This window comes from Schistocerca nitens, chromosome 5 (assembly GCF_023898315.1).
Source record: "Schistocerca nitens isolate TAMUIC-IGC-003100 chromosome 5, iqSchNite1.1, whole genome shotgun sequence".
NCBI lineage: Eukaryota > Metazoa > Arthropoda > Insecta > Orthoptera > Acrididae > Schistocerca > Schistocerca nitens.
Genome location: NC_064618.1, coordinates 870,632,865 through 870,654,172, shown reverse-complemented (window position 1 = coordinate 870,654,172; position 21,308 = coordinate 870,632,865). Strand labels below are relative to the sequence as shown.

The following is a 21,308-nucleotide window of genomic DNA, read 5'->3' as shown; positions in this document are numbered from 1 at the left end:
CCTTTTGGATCCAGAGGAACAGCTAACTCAACGTTTAGGACTGCATCTTTGATTTTTGTAGTTTGCTACACAATGAAGATGGCATCAAATCGTGCTTCGTTGCCATGTTGGAAAGTCTTATGATAGTATTGTGTTATATATTGCGGTTGCGTAATTGCCAACTTCCTACATTTATAGGCCGTAACTCCACAAAAGTAAAAGTGATAAATTTGATGACAAACGGCTATGCTTCTCAGTACGGAATTCGTATTCTTTGACTGTGACATCAAATCACTTGACCAAGGTCACGTTGATCCTTTTCTGATTTGATAAACATTTGTTTTGTTATCGCAACAAGGGAATTAAAGTTTTTGAGCAAAAAACTGTGATCTGGGTATGTGCCAACCGAAAGACTTGTTACAATTTACTGCAGTTCTCACGAAGTACAATATATGTGAAACTGAAATAAGTCAGAAACCCACTTCGACATGTTAGGAATGGTATAAAAAATTGATTTTAATTTGCAGAATGTTATGTGTTTTAAAAGCGAACTTTTTCTTAAAGGAGTGTTCATTAAAAGTGAGGAGGAATAATCATGTTCTTATGAGAGCTTTTCTGGGACCGATGCAGAATACCTTCTGGAAAAATTAATTGTACATCTGGCAGGCAGTCAACATTGTGACAGTGGTATGAGTAAAGCTATTCTGTTACTATAAATGCCTTAGTCAGGAATTTAAAGTGAGAAAAAGCCATTGGCAGATCATCACATCATATTTTTATTAAGTTAGAACTGATAATATGGTTATATTCTTTTATCAGTCACTGGTGGGACAATTTTTTAATGAAGATATGTAACGATGAAAGCAAAAGCTGTGACTGCTGTACAATATGAAGAGAATAGTTGGGGTTTCTGTTGTGCAGCATAACAAATTATAAATATTTGAGCTTACTGTATGCAGATTGCCTATCTAAACAGCTTTCAGGGCAAACAAAATTTTATTTTATAGTACTTCATATAATTATAGACCCAATTTAATAATTTTAAAATTTTGTCATAATTGCTCGTGAAGAGATTTAATCTTATCTTACAAGTTTGACACGGTAATAAAGTTTTGAAGTTAGATACTTTGTTCGTATTGTGAGGCATCATAACTCATCGTGTGCAAATACCTGGACTAAGGTCGTCAAGTATTTGATAATGAGAGCACTTAGCAAGTTCCGACAAACTTGCACACAATTTCAAATCCTTACGAAACTTTCTCTCACTGACAACCCCCCCCCCCCTCCTCCCCCCCATAATGATGAAAGAAAAAAAGTTGATCGCTTACTACATTTCCACTGTTCGTGCAGACTCTATTCATGTCAGGTTTTGCAAAGAGTATCAATGTACACCACTGAATGTACCTGCCAAATTATATCATGGTATGCCAGATGGTTCAGGAGATATGACGTCATGAATTTTGAGTTGAATGACAAACTGTTTTGCTTAAAACGGAGTGTAATTTCAAACATTTTCTAAACTTTTTCTCACTTGAATGCTTAACGTCAAGTACTTAACCCACTTGTAAAGTAATCAGAAGTTTGGAACCATTTTTTGTGCGGAAGTTTGATTCTTTAAAGAATCAGGGGTTCACTGGTAGATTAGAAATAGTAATTATTCTTCAACATTTAGAGTAGATTAGATTTTCGTTCCATAGATCTGTGCTGAGGAGATCCTCATGGGTGTGGAACTTTTTTTTTTTTTTTTCAAATTATTGAAGATGAGTGTTCCTGAGTAGTGGACCCCATTTTTGAACTAAAGTAAGTGCTTTTAAGTCTCTGTGCAGATATTTTTTGTTCCTGGTCTTGTATGTATGCACTGAGCTGTTTGCTGGAAAAAAGATATATATTATTCAGAGCAAATTTCATTAAGGAGTAAATATACTGAGAGGCAGTGTTAGTATATCCAGTTCTTTGAAGAGGTTTCGACAGGACGTCCATGAATCTACTCCACAAATAATACATATTACTCGCTTTTGGACTCTGAAAACTTTTGTTTGACTTGAAGAGTTACCCCAAAATATTATACCATATGACATTATGGAATGAAAGTATGCAAGCTTTTTCATTTTTATGTCTCCTATGTCAGCTAACACTCGAATTGCAAATACAGATTTGTTAAGGTGTTTCTGCAGTTCTGTGGTGTGCTCCTCCCAACTGAATTTATTATCAAGTTGTAATCCCAGATATTTAAGACTGTCAACCTCTTCTATCTGCTCTTCTTCGTACTTCATGCATATGCTGGGTGGAAACCCCTTACAGGTTCTGAATTGCGTATAGTGAGCCTTTTCGAAGTTTAATGCCAGTGAGTTGGCTTTAAACCATTTATTAATATCCATGAAAATATCATTAGCAGATCTTTCTAGAATTACACTCGATGTACTATTTATTACAATACTTGCGTCATCTGCAAACAAAACGAACTCTGCTTCTGGCTGTGTAACTGATGAGAGATCATTAATATACACAAGAAAAAGCAATGGCCCTAAGATGGATCCTTGTAGGACACTGCATGTAATTTCTTCCCATTCTGATGATGACTGATGACTTAATTCACTAGTCCCTTGCACTGACACCCTTTGTTTCCTGTTAGTGAGGTATGACTTGAACCATTTTGCAGCACTGCCCGTGACACCATGGAATTCTAATTTATTTATTTAAAAGGATGTTGTGGTTCACACAATCAAATGCCTTTGACAAATCACAGAAAATACCTGCTGCTTGTAATTTGTTATTTAATAAATTAAGTACATTTTCACTGTAGGTGTAAATAGCCTTCTCGATATCAGAACCCTTCAGAAATCCAAACTGTGTTCTTGATAATATGTTATTTGTGGTCAGATGGTTGAGAAACTGCCTGTACATTACTTTTCTAAAATTTTTGAGAATGCTGGCAAAAGTGAAATCGGTCTGTAGTTTGATGGTATCTCTCTATCCCCTTTCTTGAATAGAGGCTTAACATCTGCATATTTTAGCCAGTCAGGAAATGTCCCAGTTCTAATTGACTGTTTACACAAGTAACTTAGAATTATACTAAACTCACAAGAACATGCCTTAATTAACTTTGTTGATATTTCATCGTAACCACTAGAACGCTTTGTTTTTAAAGATTTTATTATGGAAGTTATTTCTTTTGGTGAAGTGAGTGACATATTCATGTGCCTGAAGCTATTTGTAAAGGCTAGGTTCAGATATTCAAGGGCATTATTTACTGATACTGACAATCTCATTCTATCAGTAACGGATATAAAGTACTTGTTAAATAGATTTGTCACACTATGCCCATCGGTTACTAATGTGTCATCTACCCTTAATGCTATTTGCTCCTGTTCAAATTGCTAAAGCGTGAAGATGGCGTCCAAAAATGACAAATAAGCAGGAAATGTACTAGATGCTTGAATATGCAAATGATCAGCATTTCAGTGCAACTGTACAAAGTAGGTGGGAGTAATGCCATATACGTTCTATTCATCAGTACCTCTGTCATACTGGACCTAGCAACCACCAGCAATACCTTGATTTCGACAGCTGCCATTCATTCCGTACCAAGAAGTCTCTTACATACAGCATAGCCACTCCCTGTTGTCACCTCTGGAGTGACAACCAGGCCCTCTCTAAATACTCTAAGAGTCTCACTGAATGCTTCACACAACAAAATTGCCCTCCCGACATTGTATAGAAACATATTTCCCATGCCTCTCCAGTTACCTACACCTTCCATATACTTACTGTCTGGCCACAGAGAAGCAATCCCCTCATGACTCTGTATACCCAAGACTGAAGCAACTGAATCACATTCTCTGCCAGGGTTTCAATTACCTCTCGTCATGCCCTGAAATGAGGAATACCCTACCCACTATCCTTCCCACCTCTCCCACAGTGGTATTCCGCCACCCACCGAACATACGGAATATCCTTGTCCATCCCTACTCACCCCACTCTATAGCCCTTTGCGTCATGGTTCCTATCCCATCAGAAGCAGGGCTGCCTGTGGAAGCAGCCATGTGATTTACAAATTAAGCTGCAACCATTGTGTTGCTTTCTATGTGGGCATGATAACAAACTGTCTGTCCGCAGGAGTGGCAAAGAGACAGCAAGACCGCCCAGTTGCTAAACATGTCATGCTTCACAGTGTTTCATTTCAATGGCTGCTTCATAGCCTGCACAATCTGGATTGGTCCTACCAACACTGGCTTTTCTGAATTGTACAATTGGGATCTTTCCCTGCAGTATACCGTGTGTTCCCCTAACCCCCTGCCCTCAACCTTTGCTAATCCCTTTCTTCCACGTACCTATCCCCATCCCTACTCTTACTCCAGCACTAAACAGCCTCCTCTGTATAGTCAACAGCAATCTATCCATTACATAATATTGTTGTTATTTGATCCTATACTGCCCGTTTCTTGAATGATTGTGCAGCAAATTTCTAGTTCCAAATTTGCATTGTGTTGTTCGTTAGTGAGAAGATGGTTCAAATTGCTCTGAGCACTATGGGACTTAACATCTATGGTCATCAGTCCCCTAGAACTTAGAACTACTTAAACCTAACTAACCTAAGGACATCACACAACACGCAGTCATCACGAGGCAGAGAAAATCCCTGACCTCGCCGGGAATCGAACCCGGGCGTGGGAAGCGAGAACGGTACCGCATGAGAAGATGGTGTTCTGCCTAGTATAAGAAGTGGAAACGTCTACCAAAAGTCAGAATCTCACAATGCCAGGATTGTGGTCTAATGAGAGTTCGGTTTATCATTCTGTGATATTGCTGCTTGCACTTATGGAATCCCACTATTTTCATGCGAATATGGAATCGGATGTATTCGGGAGGGCTGTACACAATGCCATTCACAATTTCAGTGCTTGGAAGTGACTAGTGCCCGAGAAGAGAAACATACTGTATTTGTGCAAATATATACTGCACCTAAACTTCAGACATAAGATTACAGTAAAAGTAAATCTTGAATATAAGCCACACTACTAAATCTACCTCAGATTATGAAGTTCAACCACTACATACATGATGCACACACTAAATTCTGTTTGTAACCATACATAACAATTGAGGATCTTCAAGATACCGGCTAAGCATTTTATAAAGCAACATGAAAATTGGGAAGTGCAGGTAAAGAGAAACTCGTAAATAGTTAGATGGCAAAAGTGTAAATATCCAGACCTGGAAAAGACTTGTAGTTCAAAACAGGAAACGCAGAAATGCCAGTAAAAATGAAATGATACAAATTGAAGGTTGCAGAATAGCACATATAAGAAACCCTTTGGCAATGGGATATAAAGTTTTGTGTGCTGATTTTGACAGTTTATGCAACAAAATAATCTGTCTGTTGCAGAATCACAATTGCACAAAAACTATCTCAAGCTTACAAAAATAGTTTAATATCGTTCCAGCATTATGTGATCTGCCGTCAGTACATTTTATTTACATTCCCAAAGAGGGAAAGGAATCCCGCACTGGTTAATTTTTATATGCCGATCAGTACTACAGTAAATAATGTAGGAGAAATTAGTGTTCAAATATGTACATGTGGCGCTGAGATGAGAAAAAGTGGTTTAGTTTTCCAAGAACGGCAGCTATATATGCAAAAAAGGTATAAGTTTTTCTGTTGATTTCTTTTTACGTCTTACAGGGTTTACAAAAGTAAATGAAGTAACTTGTAAGGATATTAATATCAATCCATAAGATAAGTGTACATGCCATTCTGAAATTGATCTTTGGAGAAAAATCTCGATTCTAGGCCCGTGTGTTTTTTCGAGCCCAACTTCAGGAAAAAAGTGCAGTCTGTGTTCACTCAGCTGTGCAGGATTATGAAGCAGTATCATGTAGCTGGAGTCAGGAAATGGGCCTGTTGCCGCTAGGCAGGATCAGTGTAACAATGTATGGAACACCACAGGGTGTCAGCAAGGCAACCATTTAGACTTCCCCTGACATGGAGGCTGAGAGGTGCACTCACTGTGATACATTCAACGACAACCGTGTATACAGAAGTAGGACGACACCTTCTTCTCATAGCATCCCCAGTTTCGCGTTTAATATCACAGTGGATATGTGTTTGTGGAGGCTCCAAGGAGAACAAATGTGAATAGACAGAATTTGATTTACAAATGCATGGTTTTGCTCCAGAGAATTTAACCAGAATTTGATTTGTCAGACATTTGTAACCGAGAGAGGCATGATTAATTAAATAGAATAACATCTACTTCTGTCGTAATAGTGAATTATTCAATCCACAACCAGTTTCAGGATGTTCAGATCCTGCATTCAGGTGTATAACAAACTATAACATACAAAAGAAGAGCAGGGGGGTGGGGTGGGGGGGGGTGGGGGGGAGAGGAGGATACATTATGCTAGCTTAGAGCCTGCTGCTTCATTCCTGTGGAGTATATGGCTTGCAAAGATATATTTTTAATCAATTTTTCATGTTCACAAACTGCAACATGTTCTAAGCTTTTCATGCTAATTAAGGCCATATAGGCATGGTCTTTTTCGAATGTACTTTTGACCAAATGTTTTTCTGGTAGCTGGAGTCCAAAGTTTTTGTTAATCATGCCTTTTGCATTCTTGTGGAGATAATTTACTACCAACAATCATATGTAACAAAGATTTCCTTTTATCTAATCAAGAAGTGACAGCAATTTTCATAAATTTAGCTTTAAATTTTTTACGTAACAAAATATTTTCTTAATTTCCATCTCTGTTGCATTCTTTTAGGGGTTGAATTCCCAGAAACACTGAAACATGTATCTCCCATCTGAGAAATCAAATACCAAGTGTCATTAATGTAGCTTTAAAAGTGCTTTAGTAGATTTTTAGTAATTATTTATTTTCAAAAAACTTGCACCCACTATTTTACCCCCCTAGTGGTTGAATGTCAAAAAATGCTGAAACACATGTTTTTTATTTCTGACTGAGAAACCAAATACCAATTTTTGGAGTTCTAGCTTCAAATTTCCCTTAATAGCAATATACTTTCCAAAAGCCTTTCATCCCGTGTTTCACCCCCTTGGGAGTGGAATTTCGAAAAATCGCTTCTTAAACAACACCTACAGTATAAGATACAAGCCTTGCATCTTATACTGATCTACTTGCTGTACTTGGTCATGCGTAACTAATGGTTGTGCTACTCAGTGTGAAGGCTGCAAGTCACTGCCTCATGGGTGGGATTAGAAAAGAGTGCTTAATAACCAAATGTATCTCAAAATATAACGTCTGGGAGGGTAGGACGAAGGAAAAATTAACCAAAACCAAGCACTGTACTCTCACTGTCCGCCGTCAGTCACATGGTATGGATACCAACAAGGACTGATCGGAGGGTCACATTGGAGATTTAGAGGCATGGAGCAGTCCAGGTGCAAATGATGTGAGAGAGAAAGAGATAGTACCTACCATATCTTTTTTTTAATACCAACGTCAGTTTACTTCCTGTTGCATCTGCACCTCTAAACCTACAACCCCACCTCTGTCATTGTTGGTGCCCATATTGTGTGGCTGCTTGACGCCAGTGTGAGTACAGTGTTTGATTTTTAGTTCTTTTCTCCTTCATCCTACCCTGTTGAATGTTACATTTTTAGGTCCCTTCGGTTATTAGTCCCTCAACTTTTTTTCTCATCCTGCCCAAGATGCAGTGACTGAGAGCCTTTACACTGACTGGCCCGATCACTTGTTATGCACGACCATGTACATTAAATGAATCAGTTTTGTTAGTCTGTTCCCCAGAATGAGAAGGTAAGACTCTTTCCTCCTCATCCTGTCCGGTAAGTCTTCGTTGACTGGGGGTTCTGGGCGACTTTTTCCAAATATAACCCTTGCCTAAACCTCTCCAGTCACCCCCCTTTCCTTGCCCTTCAGCCAGGAGGAGGAGGAGGAGCCACTGGCTTCGAAAGCACACATACTTGAAACTTTTTATATGTGTGTTCTCTGCTGCCACATGGTGAGCCGATTTTTATCTGTCGAATTTATTGTTTATGTCTTCCATTTTATTTTTATGTGAATGTTCCCTTGTATTACGTATTTTTTTTTTTTTTTTATTCTGTGTGTAAATTGTATTTATGTATTCCGTATGGAATCAAACTTGGTCACACTTGTAAGTACTGCAATTGACTTAGTGAGTGAGTACATGTGCGGCACACACACACACACACACACACACACACACACACACACACACACGACCACCAACTCCAGCATCACGGGCCAGAATGCAGTATCACGTGAGACGCAAGCAACAGTATGTAGGGGGTGGGGAAGGGGAAGAGTAAGAGGGAAGGATAGTAGTGTGCAGGGGGGGGGGGGGACAAATACTGTCTAGTGGAGTGTGCAGGGACTAGACTGCCAACAGGTGTAGCGTCACGAGGTTGTGGGGTGGTGGGGGAGAAAGGAACAAAAAAGGAGGGGAGTGAGGAAAGACGGGTAGATGCGATGGCAGATGGCTGCAAATAAACAGGGTGGGAGACGATAATGGGGAGGATGATAGACAGAGGGGGTGGAAATGTTGGGTGGAGGGTGTGGGGACAGTATGAGGTCAGGATAATTAAGAGAGCAGACAACGTTTTGTAAGGATAACTCCCATCTGCACAGTTCAGAAAAGCTGGTGGTGGCGGGAAGGATCCAGACGGCTTGGGTAATGAAGCAGTCATTGAAATCAAGTGTGTTGTGTTCAGCTGCATGTTGTGCCACAGGGTCTACTTTGCTCTTGGCCACAGTGTGGCTGCGGCCATTCATCCTGGTGCACAGTTGTTTGATAGTCATATCAATATAAAAAGCTCTGCAATGATTGCAGCACAGTTGGTAAATGACATGGCTGCTTTCACTGGTGGCCCGGTCCCTGATGGGGTAGGATAAATCTGTGATAGCACTGGAATAGAAAGTGCTGGGTGGCTAGATGGATTAGGCAGGGTTTGCACCTGGGTAGGAGTGGGTAGTTGATTACTTATCATTGTGGCCTGAAATAGGGACATAATGACAGAGATAGTTCCCACCCCTGCAAAAGTGGTGTTCCGTCGTCCACCCAACCTACACAACATCCTAGTCCATCCTTTTGCCACTCCCGATCCCAACCCCTTGTCACAAGGATCATATTCCTGTGGAAGACAAAGGTGCAAACCCTGCCCAATCCATCCATCCATCCAGCACTTCCTATTCCAGCCATCAGGGGTCGGGCACCTGTGAAAGCAGCCATGTCATTTACCTGCTGTGCTGCAATCATTACACATCTTTTTATATTGGTATGACTACCAACCAGCTGTTCACCAGGATGAAGGGCCACCACCAAACTGGCCAAGAGCGAAGTAGACCACCCTGTGGCACAACATGCAGCTGAACACAACACACTTGATTTCAATGACTGCTTCACTACCCGAGTCGTCTGAATCCTTACATCCACCACCAGTTTTTCTGAACTGTCCAGATGGGAGTTACCTTTACAACACTTTGTACGCTCTCGTAATTAACCTGACCTTAACCTACGGTAACATACTGTCCCCCAACATTTCCACCTCCTCTGTCCTAACATCTCCTCCCCATTCTTGTCTCCCACCCTGCTTATTTGCAGCCCTCTGCCAACGCATCTGCCCATCCTCCCCCACTCCTCTCCTTTTTTGTTCCTTTTTTCCCCCCACCCCCTGCCTTACAACCTCCTGATGCCACACCTGTTAGTAATCTAGTCCCTGCACACTCCACTAGACAGCACTCGTCTCTCTCCCCACCCATACACCACTATCCTTCTCCACCCTGTCCACATTGCTGTTTGCATCCCACGTGTTGTTGCACTCCGGCTCGAGATGCTGGAGTGGTCGTGTATGCCTGAGGTGTGTGTGTGTGTGTGTGTGTGTGTGTGTGTGTGTGTGTGTGTGTGTGTCTGTGTCTGTGTCTGTCTGTCTGTCTGGAGTTTCCATCATTTAAATTTTTATGCAGTTGTTTCATAGTGTATGAAATTAAAGGAAATTGGGCATATTTACTATCATATTAAAGTTTGATACATGTCATACATTTTGTATGTCATGAGGGTGTGAAGATGAAATCATATGACCCAGAAATTTATTGCGTTATGAATAAAACAGATCAATAAAGATTATGGAAAATTGTTTGTACATTGAATTCATGGTATCTAATGAGCTTTCACATTGTAGTGTGTTGAGTGTACAGGAATGAAATAAATGAATCAGTGGGCGTGAAACCAGTAAAGATGCCATAACATGAACTGATATTAGTGCAAACTGTTCAGATATGCTGATCCTGCAGTTTTATGCTCCATGGGGCACAATTTTTCAATTTTCTAGGTTGCATGTTCAGCATAACTGAATGGCCAGCACTGATACCACTTCAGGTCATGGCATCTTTATTGATTTTGCTCCCACTAATTTGCTTATTTCATTGTGTGCATTTAATTCATTTCTTATACCCTTGGCCCATGGTAAGTCACATTCCTTCATTGAATTGATCCAACCCCCTAGTGCCATTTGAACATCACCTGTTTGAGAAACTTTGGTAACAGTGTTTAGAAACTGTATGTGGGCACATTTAAGAAAGTGAAATTTTGAACATGCCTGGAGACGGGCTCAGATAGCCCAATGGTTAGGGCAACTGCTTGTGATAAGCAGAAAATCTGGGTCGGCATCTCTGGCACAAATTTTCAGTTGTCACTGTGTGTTAATTTGCTTACTAAGTGTTATTTTGTGTTTCTTACGCAGGCCATTGTTTTTCCAGTAGCTCTAAAATTGAAGTTTGTATTAGGGAGGACACTCACCTGGGGTATTCCGTGCAGCAATGTTAGCTGTACTGCTGTGGTGGTGTAATGGCTAGCACTCCTGCATAGTAAGCCACGAGACCTGGGTTCAAGTCCCGACTGTGGCACAAATTTTAATCCATTTCTTCAGCATCCATCATTATGGCAGATAAAGATTAGACTCAAATGTCTCGAGAAATTTAATTATATCAGATCTATAGTTCTACAATCGTTTTAACATTTGAGTTTAGTAAAACCAGTTAACAGTGATGTAATAGGACAAAATTCAGCAATTATTCCCAAGTCGTCAAGAAAACAAACCAACATTGTTTTGTCATCAATTCTCACTTACTTTGGTCTTCATAGTGAAGCAATCTTCCAGTTCTTTGGTTTGTGATTTTTACTTACAGGTGCCACTATTGATTTCTCTTGGGTGTGTGTTAGTGGGCATAGAATGCGTGTAGAATATGTCTCTCACCTATGTATCAATGGTCTGAACACATAAAATCAATTTAGTGTACATTCAAAGGACTGGATTCGGAACTCAGCTCTTGACCAGCAACTTGTTAAGGGTATCTGTGAATATACATTGATCCATGTTGTTCATTCTTTTTTCTCCCTTTTCTCATTCTGTGTAAAGAAACAGTTATTCCCCATCTCCCTTGCATTCCTCTATCATCAGGGCCATTGAATTATTGCTCCATTTGCTCCAGCCTTGTTATGCCTTATGTTCGCCAAATACAATCCTAAGAGCAAAATTACTTCTCGTAACACAAAGTTAGAGAATGGTAAAAAAAGAGCAACACAAGTATTTATTAACATTGCAGTACATTGTATCATATGTATAAAAAAAGCACATGCACAGACATGCCCTGTTACTTCATTCCTAGAGATTCTCCAATAATCGCAGATACAATGTAGTGAAATTCCAGTGCTATGTGTTGAGCTTATTTCTGGTATGTTGGATTATGCCCCATTACAGAAAAGTACAGCAGCTTTGCCTACCAGATGTTCTTTCTGGCAAGCAGGGTGGCTTCTGAGACCCATTTAAGAGTTCATTTATCTGTAGTGAATTTCTGGAGATAACTGTAACCAAAATCAGTGAATGAGTAAACCTTGGTAGTAAAATGTACATAAAAAAGTATTAAAATATTACACTTTCCAAACAAATCTTTTTTTCTCAATATTGTCTTTGCCCCCTTTTCCTTCCTTACCCCCCCCCCCCCCCCCCCCCAAATAGCTGCTGCACAGTCTGCAGATGCTGTGTAATTTTCTGGTACAGTTTAATTTAGTCATTATTTTGCAGTGAATAGGCTTACTATTAATTTTTAGAAGAGGTTTAAAGTGTCAAAAGCGAAAAGGTTTTGTATATTTCAGGGAGCAGAGATACTAGCCAAACTACGCCCTGTTGATGTATTGCGCCAGCTCCTAACAGATGGCCGTGGTCCAGAGACAGGTGCAGTCAGAACTTTCTTCAGAGAGCAGCGTGAGGAGCAAGCTTGTGCAACTTGCCTAATGTTGGCGTGCCTTGACAGTGCACAGAATGCTCAAATTGCAGAGTGGGCAACTCGTGCATTTTTTCTTTATGGTGGCGAGCCACGTGTTGGTGGCGTAAGTGGTGGTGGTGGAAGTGCTGCTGGTGGCGGTACGGGTGCATTCTCACCACCACCAAACCCGCTTGCTGACACCGTGCTGACACCTGCAAGTCCTAGAATTGCGAGCCCACCCAGCCACACCACCCATGAAGGTATTGTATCTTCACATAAATAATTGTGAATTATTAATGAAACATCTAACATTCAGTTGTGCAAAACGAAAAACAATGCAAACTAATATTTTGCAATGAAACTTGAAATAGTGATTGTGAGTGTGTGAAATATTATCCATTTCACCTTTGCACTTCAACTTTTTACAATTTTTTTCATGTCTTCAATTTGATAAATGGGTCCCGTTTGTGGCTGTAATTCTCCCTCCCCCCACTTTGTTTATTTGAGCTGCTCGGGGGAACAAAATGGTAAGCGCCAAAATCACAGTTTCGAGATACAGCGCACTAAAGTTTCAATTGATCTGCAAATCTGAATATTTTTTTTAACAGTCCTTTTATTCTGTAGTGATTCTAACATCTATATTCTACTATACAGACATAAATGAAACTCAGAACTGACTAAAACAAATTAAATATACAAAAATTATTACATTACCATACAACATTAACAACACTTAGTGATAGAACATTACATATTGCATTTTACAGTAAGTCTTCAATACTTTAGTGAAACTGCAAAATCATTCATCACTCTCATTACTAATGTCTTTGTCATCCAAAACTGTTGGCTTTAGTGACAGGAAAAATCCATGGTGGACAGGAGGTATGTAATTTAGGAGTGACAAGACGTCAGAAACTTTCTTCTTTTCAATAAGCCTTGGCCCATTGTATTTAAGTCGAAGCATAGGAACTGGTCCTTGCCTTCCACGTTTCCTGAAGCTTATTTCATGCCAAATGTCATGACAAAATGTCTCGCTGATGAATAAAGATGATGGATATTCGGAGGTCACCTTCCACCTACATACTTTCCTTAGGTTGACATCTCGACCATCAACTGTCTTCTTTCTGAAGACAAACGCTTCTTTAGAGTGTCGTATTTGATAGAAATCCTCTCTTTTCATATTATGTACAAGCAATGAATTCTTCTTAGCCGACTTCTTGATGATCTCGCACCACTGATCTGGACTGTACACATCTTGTACTTGTCGCCGAACATAATTTTCAATTGTCGCGAAATCTCTTATCGGACAGCAACATTGTGTGCCCACTCACGGGGAAGTGGTGTTCAATCACACGAAATTTACCAGTTGAAATAAAATGTTTCCAAAACGGTACCATATTCCAGTTCTTATTTTGGCCACAGCAGTTATTAGATATTTCAATGAGAGTCTCTCCTTTAATGTCGTTTTCCTCAAAGTAACCTAAAAGGCAGCTCAAAATTTCCTCTGATCCACAGGCAACAGTAGTCTCATTCCACAAAAAGCAGTGCCCTTTCTTCTTGACACAATCATGAACATTGAGAGTCTACAACCAAATCTTCCTTTTGTAAAAAGCTGGACCACAACTTAACTTAGGAACTAGGGGAGTCTTCTGCAAGTCAAAAGTCACAACATGTAGATTACTGTCTGCTTCTTCTCGTTTTGTCTGGATGGCAATGTTAGCCTGCCCTGCTTCTGCCCGACGTTGGTGTAATTCCAACTGATGCTCCAGACTTACTTTCAGTTGGGGGGCATCAGTGCTCTCAATTTGCACTTTGAGCATGTCACAAGTCTTACACGTATCATTCTTTGGTGACTTTACTCCTATGTTACACTCTTCAGTGAAAATTCGCATGTACTTGTCTGCAGATACAGGCTCATAGGACATCTCCTTGCAGAAAACATTCTTACAGTGCTCGTAACAGGACGATTGTTGCATCTGTGCCCAGGTACATTCTGGCACGACTGTTTGAGCGTCTGTAATGACTCTCGTATTTCGGTATTTTGTCGATGTGTTCCCTGACATGGTTAACACTAGTTTCAGAGTAAGCATGCTGATGTACAGTATGCTTGCGCCGTTTGTCCTGGGGTGGCATGGTCGATCTGGATGCGATTTTCTTCTGTATATTTTCGACACGACCGCGATTGTTATGTAGACCATGAATGGCAAGAAAAGTTTTATTGCATACTTTTGTATCACTGCCACTAACTTTTACGCTGTAGGAAATCGTACAGTTTCTCCGGGAATTTTCTCTAGCAACTTTTTGGCGACGTGCAACAGTATTAGATTTCATTGCACCAAATAAGTATGCATTTTGAATGTTAAAATCACCTACTTCCCAAAATGTTTCGGATAGTTTCATCACATTCACGAGGGCACTGGCGATTAGGTCCCACAGTTGTTTTACTTACAGTTGCTCATGTACGAGAAACATGCTCTTCGCCCAAATTACGCCTCTTCTGTTCAATTTTGCGTTGAGAATCGACTCTCAGCCTTTTCCGAGACGACCTCTATGTCTGTTCGAGGACCCCTTCCTGAATGGTTTCTGCAGGAACTATACACTGTTCGTTGTTTTGGGCAATATGATCTGATTCGCTATTAACCTGTATAACAAAAAAAAACTACTATTACCATTACCATTATTATTATTACATTATTATTACATTATTATATTACATTACAATATAGATGAGAAATGCGCATTCACACACCACTTAGCCAAAAAAATGTAGCCATTCTAAAATAACCTCAAAATTAACGTACTTAACGAACATAATGGTATGTACATGCACTTACCATTATGTTCGTGAAACATACTAAAGACAGTATATTTACAAAATAACATATCTCCGAGTCATCTGAATCGTCAGGAATGTGGTCTGGATCCCTCTCGAAGATATTAGTATCATTGGAAGTATATTCCTAGTCTTGTGCCATGTTCACTGTTGCCATAATCTCGGAGATGTTTTTACTTGCCGCCATTCTCTCTGTCACTTACCATTATGTTTCCGCAACAGACGGACAGTGGCGCTTACCATTAAGCTCCGCCCTGATATCTGTTGAATGAATTTGGAACTACTAGCAAGTTTACTGCATTGTGCATCCCACAGGTGGTGTCATTAGCCGTCTACCGCAAAATACACAGCGATGGCACTTACCATTGTGTTCCCCCGAGCAGCTCATTTTATAAGGGAATGAAGTACCAGTACGGGAACTCACATGTTCATAAGTTGTTTGCTGAGTGGAAATTTCAAATATTTTTACAGTGGCAAAAGTATAATTCAAATCATCAAGTCCACAGCAGGGATTATGGAACTGTTCTTGGATGGAGCATAGGGGAGGTGAGATCAGTCCCATCTACTTTCCAAATGATCTGCTTCTTATGAGCTCTTTGTGTTTTGAAGAACGTTGTTTCACTTTCAACCAAACTGTGGCTAAATTATGCATGCAACTAGTTTGAAAATTTAACTTAAAATGATTGTTGAAGAATTTGGCTGGCGATAGAGCAAAGAAAATCTCTACAGTTACTTGTGCGAAAGCTGAAAACTACCATATGGAGTGATCTGCATGCCACGTTTTGCTGTCAGAGGAATAATTAGCAAATCAAATTGTATAAATGCAAATCGGTTAATAGTGATTTATTCGTCTGATAACATACACTTCTTAATTGTCATTAGAAAATGTATGGGACGTGATGTAATTCACATTGGGGAGTATGGGTCCCTAATACCAAAATAGACACAACGATACAAAAAATATCGGTATGTAAACAAGAATGAAATTTTCATTCTGCAGTGGAATGTGTGCTGGTAGGGAACTTTCTGGCTGATTAAAATGGTGCCTGTGTAGCTGAGTTGATAGAGCACTTTTCCACAAAAGGCAGAGGTCTCGAGTTTGATCCTTGGTTCATCATACAGTTTTAATCTTCCAGGAAGTTTCAGTACGTATACACATTGAGTGTGAAAGGCTTGAGAATGTGTGTAACAGTTGTTTCCACTGCTATTTCAGCTTTCAATCCTGGCTTTGTGTCGACACCAATTCGTGGACCAATTCAACAAGGCCCTGCAAGGGATCAGAATATTGGTCCTAGCTTTCTCAGTCCACAATCTTTGCCTGCAAATGTGCAAGATGGAAATGTTGGAGGTGTTCAGTTCTCAGCAAAGCATAATGGTCTTTATCTTTATATGAGTAGACTGTTGAGACCCATCTGGAATCTCCGAACAGTCCACCTAACAACAATGGATAAAAAGCAGTTTGTGAGTGCCATTCTTTTCACTTCATTCATTTTCATTGGTAACATGGGACTACTGAAATAGTATGTTTCTTTTCTCTTGCAGCTGTGCAGCACACTTTCTAGAGAAGATTGTGCATGGTTGTTAGGCCACATCCGTGCTCTTAGAGCATTTCTGGAAAAGAATGCCCAGTTTTCTGTAGGATACATGCAGTAAGTATAGATGTATCCTGTTAAATTTCTTATTAATGGCTTGATATGTAGTCAGTTCTAAGAATCTCTCTCCCCTCTCTCCCTCCCCCCCCCTCTCTCTCTCCCCCTCTCTCTCCCACCCTCTCTCTCTCCCACTCTCCCACCTCCTCCCTCTCCCCCCTAGCCCCTCTCCCCCCCTAGCCCCTCTCCCCCCCTAGCCCCTCTCCCCCCCTAGCCCCTCTCCCCCCCTAGCCCCTCTCCCCCCCTAGCCCCTCTCCCCCCCTAGCCCCTCTCCCCCCCTAGCCCCTCTCCCCCCCTAGCCCCTCTCCCCCCCTAGCCCCTCTCCCCCCCTAGCCCCTCTCCCCCCCTAGCCCCTCTCCCCCCCTAGCCCCTCTCCCCCCCTAGCCCCTCTCCCCCCCTAGCCCCTCTCCCCCCCTAGCCCCTCTCCCCCCCTAGCCCCTCTCCCCCCCTAGCCCCTCTCCCCCCCTAGCCCCTCTCCCCCCCCCCTAGCCCCTCTCCCCCCCCCTAGCCCCTCTCCCCCCCCTAGCCCCTCTCCCCCCCCCTAGCCCCTCTCCCCGCTCCCCCCTAGCCCCTCTCCCCGCTCCCCCCTAGCCCCTCTCCCCGCTCCCCCCTAGCCCCTCTCCCCGCTCCCCCCTAGCCCCTCTCCCCGCTCCCCCTAGCCCCTCTCCCCGCTCCCCCTAGCCCCTCTCCCCGCTCCCCCTAGCCCCTCTCCCCGCTCCCCCTAGCCCCTCTCCCCGCTCCCCCTAGCCCCTCTCCCCGCTCCCCCTAGCCCCTCTCCCCGCTCCCCCTAGCCCCTCTCCCCGCTCCCCCTAGCCCCTCTCCCCGCTCCCCCTAGCCCCTCTCCCCGCTCCCCCTAGCCCCTCTCCCCGCTTCCCCTAGCCCCTCTCCCCCCTCCCCCTAGCCCCTCTCCCCCCTCCCCCTAGCCCCTCTCCCCCCTCCCCCTAGCCCCTCTCCCCCCTCCCCCTAGCCCCTCTCCCCCCTCCCCCTAGCCCCTCTCCCCCCTCCCCCTAGCCCCTCTCCCCCCTCCCCCTAGCCCCTCTCCCCCCTCCCCCTAGCCCCTCTCCCCCCTCCCCCTAGCCCCTCTCCCCCCTCCCCCTAGCCCCTCTCCCCCCTCCCCCTAGCCCCTCTCCCCCCTCCCCCTAGCCCCTCTCCCCCCTCCCCCTAGCCCCTCTCCCCCCTCCCCCTAGCCCCTCTCCCCCCTCCCCCTAGCCCCTCTCCCCCCTCCCCCTAGCCCCTCTCCCCCCTCCCCCTAGCCCCTCTCCCCCCTCCCCCTAGCCCCTCTCCCCCCTCCCCCTAGCCCCTCTCCCCCCTCCCCCTAGCCCCTCTCCCCCCTCCCCCTAGCCCCTCTCCCCCCTCCCCCTAGCCCCTCTCCCCCCTCCCCCTAGCCCCTCTCCCCCCTCCCCCTAGCCCCTCTCCCCCCTCCCCCTAGCCCCTCTCCCCCCTCCCCCTAGCCCCTCTCCCCCCTCCCCCTAGCCCCTCTCCCCCCTCCCCCTAGCCCCCCTCGCCCCTCCCCCTAGCCCCCCTCGCCCCTCCCCCTAGCCACCCTCGCCCCTCCCCCTAGCCACCCTCGCCCCTCCCCCTAGCCACCCTCGCCCCTCCCCCTAGCCACCCTCGCCCCTCCCCCTAGCCACCCTCGCCCCTCCCCCTAGCCACCCTCGCCCCTCCCCCTAGCCACTCTCCCCCCCTCCCCCTAGCCACTCTCCCCCCTCCCCCTAGCCACTCTCCCCCCCTCCCCCTAGCCACTCTCCCCCCCTCCCCCTAGCCACTCTCCCCCCCTCCCCCTAGCCACTCTCCCCCCCTCCCCCTAGCCACTCTCCCCCCCTCCCCCTAGCCACTCTCCCCCCCTCCCCCTAGCCACTCTCCTCTCCCCCCCCCTAGCCACTCTCCTCTCCCCCCCCCTAGCCACTCTCCTCTCCCCCCCCCCTAGCCACTCTCCTCTCCCCCCCGCCGAAGTAGAGAGGATATAAAATGTAGACTGGCATTGGCAAGGAAAGTGTTTCTGAAGAAGAGAAATTTGTTAACATCGAGTTTAGATGTAAGTGTCAAAAAGTCGTTTCTGAAAGTATTTGTATGGAGTGTAGCCATGTATGGAAGTGAAACATGGACGATAAATAGTTTAGACAAGAAGAGAATAGAAGATTTCGAAATGTGGTGCTACAGAAGAATGCTGAAGATTAGATGGGTAGATCACATAATTAATGAGGACGTATTGAATAGAATTGGGGAGAAGAGGAGTTTGTAGCGCAACGTGACTAGAAGAAGGGATCAGTTGGTAGAACATGTTCTGAGGCATCAAGGGATCACCAATTTGGTACTGGAGGGCAGTGTGGAGGGAAAAAATCGTAGAGGGAGACCAAGAGATCAATACACTAAACAGATTCAGAAGGATGTAGGTTGCAGTAGGTACTGGGAGATGAAGCAGCTTGCACAAGATAGAGTAGCATGGAGAGCTGCATCAAACCAGTCTCTGGACAGAAGACTAAAACAACAACAATAACATAGACCATACTTAATAGTTTGTATCATTTGCAAAAAAATTCGCAAGCAGTGGAAAGAACAACTATTCAGATGTGCTATTGTTGGCAGTTTTGTTTAGACCGGTGAGCTGGTGGGTGAGGAAACAACTCGCACTCAGACGTTCACCTCTCCCCAGTAACCACAGTCCAGTATGCTCTCGTCTCGAATTATTTCTTCGAATACAGTCGTCTCAACTTTTTTTTTTTCTTTTTACCGGTTGCTGGGGTTTGCTTAACCGAGGTTTTACTGTGTTTACTAATAGTCAACAAGCGGAACAAAAAGGAGTACAGTGTTTCTAGAACCTAACTTGATCAATAATCAAAGATATGGAAATTGCATAAAAATTACTCAGAATAAAATTGTACATTATAATAGGAAAACCCAGCTGTCTCTTGTTCTGCCAGCTTTAACCGATTGCCAGGTCAGATGTTAGGGAGCAACAAACACAGCGTGAAAAGTGAGTGAGTGTGGTAGAAGATTACAGACGATAGTTAAATAGTTAAGTTTATAATTTAGAAGTAAAGGACACTGCCCACCAAATAACAGAAGCATGGGTACATTATAGAAGAAAAATATAAAATAGCAGACTGAAATAAATCAAAAGTAGCTACTGTAAACATTACCAAGCCGCAGCAGAACGCACACATAAGATATAATTAGGCAAACTTTTGGAGCCAGTGGTTCCTTCTTCAGGCAGAAGGGTTGAAGGGGAAGGAAGAGGGGTGAAAGAAAAGGACTAGAGTATCAGGAGAGACTTGCCACACAGGATGAGAAGGAAAGACTGATTGTTGCGGACTGTATCAGGTGAGATTTGAAAACCTGAGAGCTTAAAGGTGTAAGAGAGTAATATGTAAGACAGATATTACAGCTTAAACATCATGCATGAGTTAATAAGATTGAAAGCTACGTGCAGTGAAAAATAGATGTGCAAGACAATGAAAGATGTAGAACATGGTCTTGCTTGTCTCTTTTTACCCCTCCCCCTCCCACTTCTGTTACGTACAATGCTCTTAGCTTTCCACTCTTATTAACTCATCCTTGATGTTTAAGCAGTAATCTCTGTCTTGCATATTACCGTGTCTTCCACCTTTAAGCTCTCAGGTTTTCAAATCTCATCCAGTGCAGTCCCCAACAATCAGTCTTTCCTTCTCATCTTGTACAGTAAGTCTCCCCTGACAGGTGGTTCTGTGTGATTTTCCCGAAATCTACCCCTTCTCCTAGATCTCTTAAGTCCTTTTCCTTCACCCTTCTTCCTTCCCCTTCAACCCTTCTGCCTGAAGTAGGAGCCACTGGTTCCAAAAGCTTGCCTAATTACAATCCCCTTTTATGTGTGTTTTCTGCCGCTGCTTGATGAGTAAATATTTTATCCATCCAGTTAAATTATTTTGTCAAAAATTGATTGTTTTCATCATTATACTGTAAACATTAGTTACATTTGTAAAATAATATAAAAAATGCGCAGACAACCAATAGGAATTCATTATAAGAATCACAACTGCCATCTATGGGCGAAATGTGGAGTAACAACAAAGCCCTAATAGGGTGGTAGATGCAAAGATGAATGTAGATTATGCCATCAGTTGTCGTGACAGAGATAGTGTGGAGTGTGTCAATAAAGTGCATCGGTAGCTAGGCACATAAAAAGCCAGAGTTGTACTGGTAATAGATACCATCGGTCACCATGGAGACAAGAACATGGATGAGCCAAAGACATACTGCCAAAGGACAAAGTCAGTCTCCACGGAGATGGGATCGTTGACGAGTCGTCTAGGGTACATTGCTTCAGAAGTGGCCAACCTATTACTCGATGATAATAGTGTATCGGCAGCAAAAAAGTTTCACGTCAGTCATTATTAGGATGACAAATATTACAAGTCAGCATTTAGTGGAATATTAAATTATATGTCATTGTAAGAATAAGAGTTATCAAAGTAGATACTGAAGAGAGAAAAAAGTCAGTAGTATACTTGACAGGAACTAAAATAGAATAACACCAATAAAAGAATAAAGGTTTAGTGCTTAAGGTAAGGGTTTGATATAGACGGAGGTACTGATGTAGCCATCTC

The 21,308-nt window shown here is 43.1% G+C and overlaps 1 protein-coding gene across 1 annotated transcript in view; it reads left to right on the top strand.

The window, feature by feature from the left end:
- LOC126259768 (nuclear pore complex protein Nup155) overlaps positions 1-21,308 on the top strand; it is a 267,502-nt gene that overhangs the window by 104,797 nt on the left and 141,397 nt on the right. Inside the window, exons 11-13 of the mRNA XM_049956773.1 lie at positions 12,134-12,503; positions 16,290-16,537; positions 16,619-16,725. Coding sequence (XP_049812730.1) covers positions 12,134-12,503; positions 16,290-16,537; positions 16,619-16,725 — 725 coding nt within the window. The remainder of the gene's footprint in view (positions 1-12,133; positions 12,504-16,289; positions 16,538-16,618; positions 16,726-21,308) is intronic.